Source organism: Silene latifolia, chromosome 10, assembly GCF_048544455.1.
Source record: "Silene latifolia isolate original U9 population chromosome 10, ASM4854445v1, whole genome shotgun sequence".
NCBI lineage: Eukaryota > Viridiplantae > Streptophyta > Magnoliopsida > Caryophyllales > Caryophyllaceae > Silene > Silene latifolia.
In genome coordinates this window covers 113,727,760-113,732,181 of record NC_133535.1, presented here as the reverse complement: position 1 = coordinate 113,732,181, position 4,422 = coordinate 113,727,760, and the positions used below count along the sequence as shown (strand labels likewise).

Below are 4,422 nucleotides of genomic sequence, written 5' to 3'. Positions count from 1 at the left end.
GTTGACAAAAATAAAGATAATGATTCTATTTATTTTGTGAAAAAAATAGTGGAATTTGTTGACAAACATAAAATAATTCAGAAAATTTGGCAAGATAAATGTGTGAATACTTCTTGTGATTCATTTTCCTGCAATATTTTTAACAACTTTTAAAAATAATCTTTATCCAATAATAACTGCCTTCTGGAAAATTTGTGTAGCATGCCTAAAAGTTCTCCAATCCATACCTATATGTTTTCCTTTCTTTTAACTAATTAGAGAAGGAAAATCAAAGTTAACAAAAGAAATAATGCACTAAAAATAAATCTAAGTTGTGTTTAACAAATTTTAAAATAAAGGTTGAGAGGAGAAAAAAATAGAGAGGCAATAGAATTTATCCTGCCATAGCTAGGTTAAGGGCTAGCTAACATTAAGGCAGAAGGCCTCTCTCCCCCTCTCCCTTCATCTTCGATTTCTTGTCTTCAAATTGTGTTTGTAATTCTCCCATTATATTTGAGTTACCTTGATTATTCTTCCTTTAACCATTGCCTTCTCGTGGGATGGCTTTCGAGGAATTTGGACAACTATCTAAACGAAGAAGAGAAGAAAGAGCACAAAAGTTTAAGAAGAAGATCTTCTTATTCATCCTCCTTAGTGTGATTCTCATAGGGGGGATTGTTGGTGGCGTATTCGCCTACTTACATTTTAGCAAGAACAAAGACAATGACTCGTCTAAGAGTGATGAAAGCGTGTCCTCCACCTCTTCCACTTCAACTGAAGGAGGAGGAAAGACGAAAACCTCGAGTAAGGTTATACAAACATTATGTCACCCTACAGATTATAAGAAACGATGTGAGGATGCTTTAAATAAATATCTACAATCTAATTCGTCCACTCCTACCATCATCCCTAAGATGATTATCAAGGCTGCGGTTTCTGCCGCATCTGACCAAGTTAATAAGACAATTTCTGCAGTTGAGAAATTTAAATTTGACAAGCCTGATGAAAAGGCCGCATATGATGTTTGTAAGAAGCTTTTCCAGGTAATATATGGTCCTGGAAATGAATTTTGTTAATTGATCTTTTTGCATCATTTAAAGGTTAATGAGTTGTTTGACAGGAAATTTAAACAACAATTGAAAATACAACATGTTGGTCTAAGCAACATTTAGATTTGACAATTTGTATATCTAGAAGGCAATCTTTCAAAAACATTTAAAAGAAGTAATCAAGTCTTTATTCTTGTATCAATGAGGCATACAAATGTGAAGTCATCTACTCGACCTATGACATAGATATTCTTATAATCAATGATTTAAAACATTCATCTTTCAATAACTAGGCCAACATGAACTAAATGCTAGTGTCTGAACTTAACTAATGTAAACGAACTTTAAAAATGATCACGAGTAGTGCGACCAATCCACCTTTGCCCAAAAGGTAAATTCTCATTTCTGATGGCTTTTCCCATATAAAACTAAAACGATCAAATTGTCGCCATTTTGTAAAAAAAAATGGCCGTATAATGACAAAATGTTGCGGCTAAAGTTATAACTAAAATTGTTGACATTTTATTAGAAAATTGTTCTTATAACTTTTTATTAAAATAAAAAGTCACATTTTATCTTAAATGGGCCACATTTTCTTCATCTTATTTTCAGAAAAATTAGGCTTGTCTTAAGGGAGACTTGTATGAAACAAATTGCATTCAAGATTATACGGCATCAAATAATATGATTATAACCCTTAAAATTATTTCTATATACTCCATTATTTTCAATTAGAAGCACTCATAACTATCATAAAACAGTTTTATATGAAACGTCCTAATAATTTCAGCTTTTTTCCAACAACTTTCATTATAAAGGTACTTACCAAATTCTTTTAGGCGACTATTTTTAGAATGAATTACGTATTTACTATTATAAGCGTGCCTTACTTCTTACAAGTGACCTTTTACCTAGCGATAATACACTTCTCTGGCTGCAGGATTCAGTAGACGAATTAGCAGAGGTGATTAAGTTTACGGGCCCAGAGTTTAAGGGCTTAAGACCCAAAATTCCAGACATGAGAACTTGGTTAAGTGCAGTTTATTCTTACCAAGAAACATGCATTGATAATTTTCCAGATGGGGATACCAAGAACAAGATAAAGACGGCTTTAAATGCTACCAAAGAGCATGTGGGAAACTCTCTTGCTCTGATTTCTCAGATTGAAGAATTTCTTATTAAAACATTTGCTACTCCCGGCGGTTCAAAAAAACCGGCAGCTCGTCGCCTCCTCGAACACAAAACGGCTCACAGAATCGATCAAGACGGGTTTCCGGGGTGGGTTGGTCATGAGGAGAGGAAGCTTGCTGTAAAATCCACTGTTAATTTGGTGCCAAATATCACTATTGCTAAAGATGGTAGTGGCAATTTTACAACTTTTAGTGATTGTTTGAAGTCCTTGCCTGAGAACAACAATGAAAGGTATTCTTATTAATCCATCTTTTTATATCACGAGAGTACGTAAACAAACTTATATGGTAAAATTAACCTTTTATGTCATAATCATAGATTCAGTTACGACGTTGCTTTAGTATCTCAAATGTTTTGTAAATAGAGGATAAAGTTATGATTTTACAACTATTAATGATTTATTTTTGCTGATGCAGAATTTTTATCTATGTGAAAGAAGGAGTTTATGAGGAGTATGTAACTGTGAGCAAGAAATTGGTGAATATAACCATGTATGGAGATGGATCACAGAAAACCATCGTCACCGGAAACAAAAACTTTGTTGATGGAGTTCGTACATTTGAAACTGCGACATTTGGTATGAGTGATTCTTCCCTTAATTTCTTTTTTTTTTTTAATCTTTATAACATAATTCACATTTTCTCCTTATTCAATCAGTATTGTTGAGTAGGTACAGTTTGTACTCTAACATAACCACTTCATCTAACTAGAGCTTTGTAATTTTTTATATAAACAATAGAATTTATTCATAAATGCTTCGTTTGTGTCCCTATTCTCGATTTTCTAACTATGTCAATGTTAATGACAACTATTTTAAATTTGATTTTCTAGCCGTATTGGGAGAAGGATTTGTTGGCATAGCAATGGGATTCAGAAATACGGCTGGTCCAGAAAAGCACCAAGCAGTCGCACTACGTGTACAAGCCGACAGATCAATTTTCCTCAATTGTCGGATGGAAGCGTACCAAGATACCCTTTATGTCCAAACCCACCGCCAATTCTATCGAAGCTGCTACATTACCGGGACTATTGACTTTATCTTTGGAGACGCTGCAGCAATTTTCCAAAACTGTATAATTGTCCCTCGAAAGCCGTTGGACAATCAGCAAAACATCATTACCGCTCAAGGACGTGCGGACAACCACGAAAACACCGGGATCGTACTCCAAAACTGCAAAATCCAACCCGATAAGGACCTCGAACCCGTTAAAAGCAAGATAAAGACGTATTTAGGCCGTCCTTGGAAACTGTACTCGAGGACAATTGTGATGGAGTCTACCATTGAAGATTTTGTGGACCCAGCGGGTTGGATGCCCTGGGAGGGCGATTTCGCCCTTAAGACATTGTATTATGCCGAGTTCAATAATAATGGTCCGGGATCAAATGTCGGAAAACGGGTTAATTGGGCCGGTTACAAGAAGTCTATTACTAAGAAGGAAGCAGAGAGTTTTACTGTCATCCCATTTTTACAGGGTTCGTCTTGGATTGAGGAAAATCCAAATGTTCAAGTTCGTTTGAGGTTGTCAAATTGAAGAAGTCAGTATTTGAATTGTAGTTCAACAAATGAGAAAATGGATTTTATGGGTTTGAATTGATTTTTCGAAAGATGTTTTGGTTCAAATACTTTTTTCAAACGAATGTGTTGAAATCCCGTGATAATATGATATTAGAGCTAGTATATTTATCTATGTGTATATAGATGTACAACTATTTTAAAGTTTTACCTTGAGTTTGAAGATAATACTTGCATTAATCAATGTGTTTCCAAAGAAAAAATATTTTCCCGGTTTGCTGAGCCACATTAGTAAGCTTATTAATAATGATGTGTGACTGGACGCTTTAGGTAGTATACAATGACCCTCGCCAAAATTCATAAATTACAATTTACGTGACTTGTAGAAAACTTGGTTATTTTGTTGCCAATGATCACATGAAATGGAATTACCTAGGTAAGTTCGAGCTTCAACATAACCTTACTTCCTACATTTAACCAAACATGTTTTCTCTACGCCTAAAAAATATGTTATGTTTTCAAGTAAAGTAGAAAATCATGTGAAATACGATCACATAAGCATTATAATTCCTATAACGAACAAGAACAAACCCAAATAAATTCTGTCTTTCACCAACCTAAATTGGAATATTATTCGGATTACCACTTGAGTTTAATTATTTAGAGTAGGTCAAGTCAGAAAAATATAAC

General features: G+C 34.4%; 1 protein-coding gene across 1 annotated transcript; it reads left to right on the top strand.

Annotated features, from left to right (window-relative positions):
* The first annotated feature begins 269 nt into the window (after positions 1-269).
* LOC141605819 (putative pectinesterase/pectinesterase inhibitor 45) lies at positions 270-3,972 on the top strand. The gene is made up of 4 exons (XM_074424727.1): positions 270-1,022; positions 1,969-2,450; positions 2,636-2,796; positions 3,051-3,972. The coding sequence occupies exons 1-4, from the start codon at positions 540-542 to the stop codon at positions 3,749-3,751; spliced, it is 1,827 nt and encodes a 608-aa protein (XP_074280828.1). The 5' UTR covers positions 270-539; the 3' UTR covers positions 3,752-3,972.
* Positions 3,973-4,422: the final 450 nt, after the last annotated feature.

What these genes read in the sequence shown, in the direction of transcription:
- LOC141605819 (XM_074424727.1), top strand. Translation starts at nt 540, where the DNA reads ATGGCTTTCGAGGAATTTGGACAACTATCTAAACGAAGAAGAGAAGAA. An exon ending in TTTGTAAGAAGCTTTTCCAG is followed by an intron (nt 1,023 to 1,968) that starts GTAATATATGGT and finishes CTCTGGCTGCAG; the next exon opens with GATTCAGTAGACGAATTAGC. An exon ending in CCTGAGAACAACAATGAAAG is followed by an intron (nt 2,451 to 2,635) that starts GTATTCTTATTA and finishes TTGCTGATGCAG; the next exon opens with AATTTTTATCTATGTGAAAG.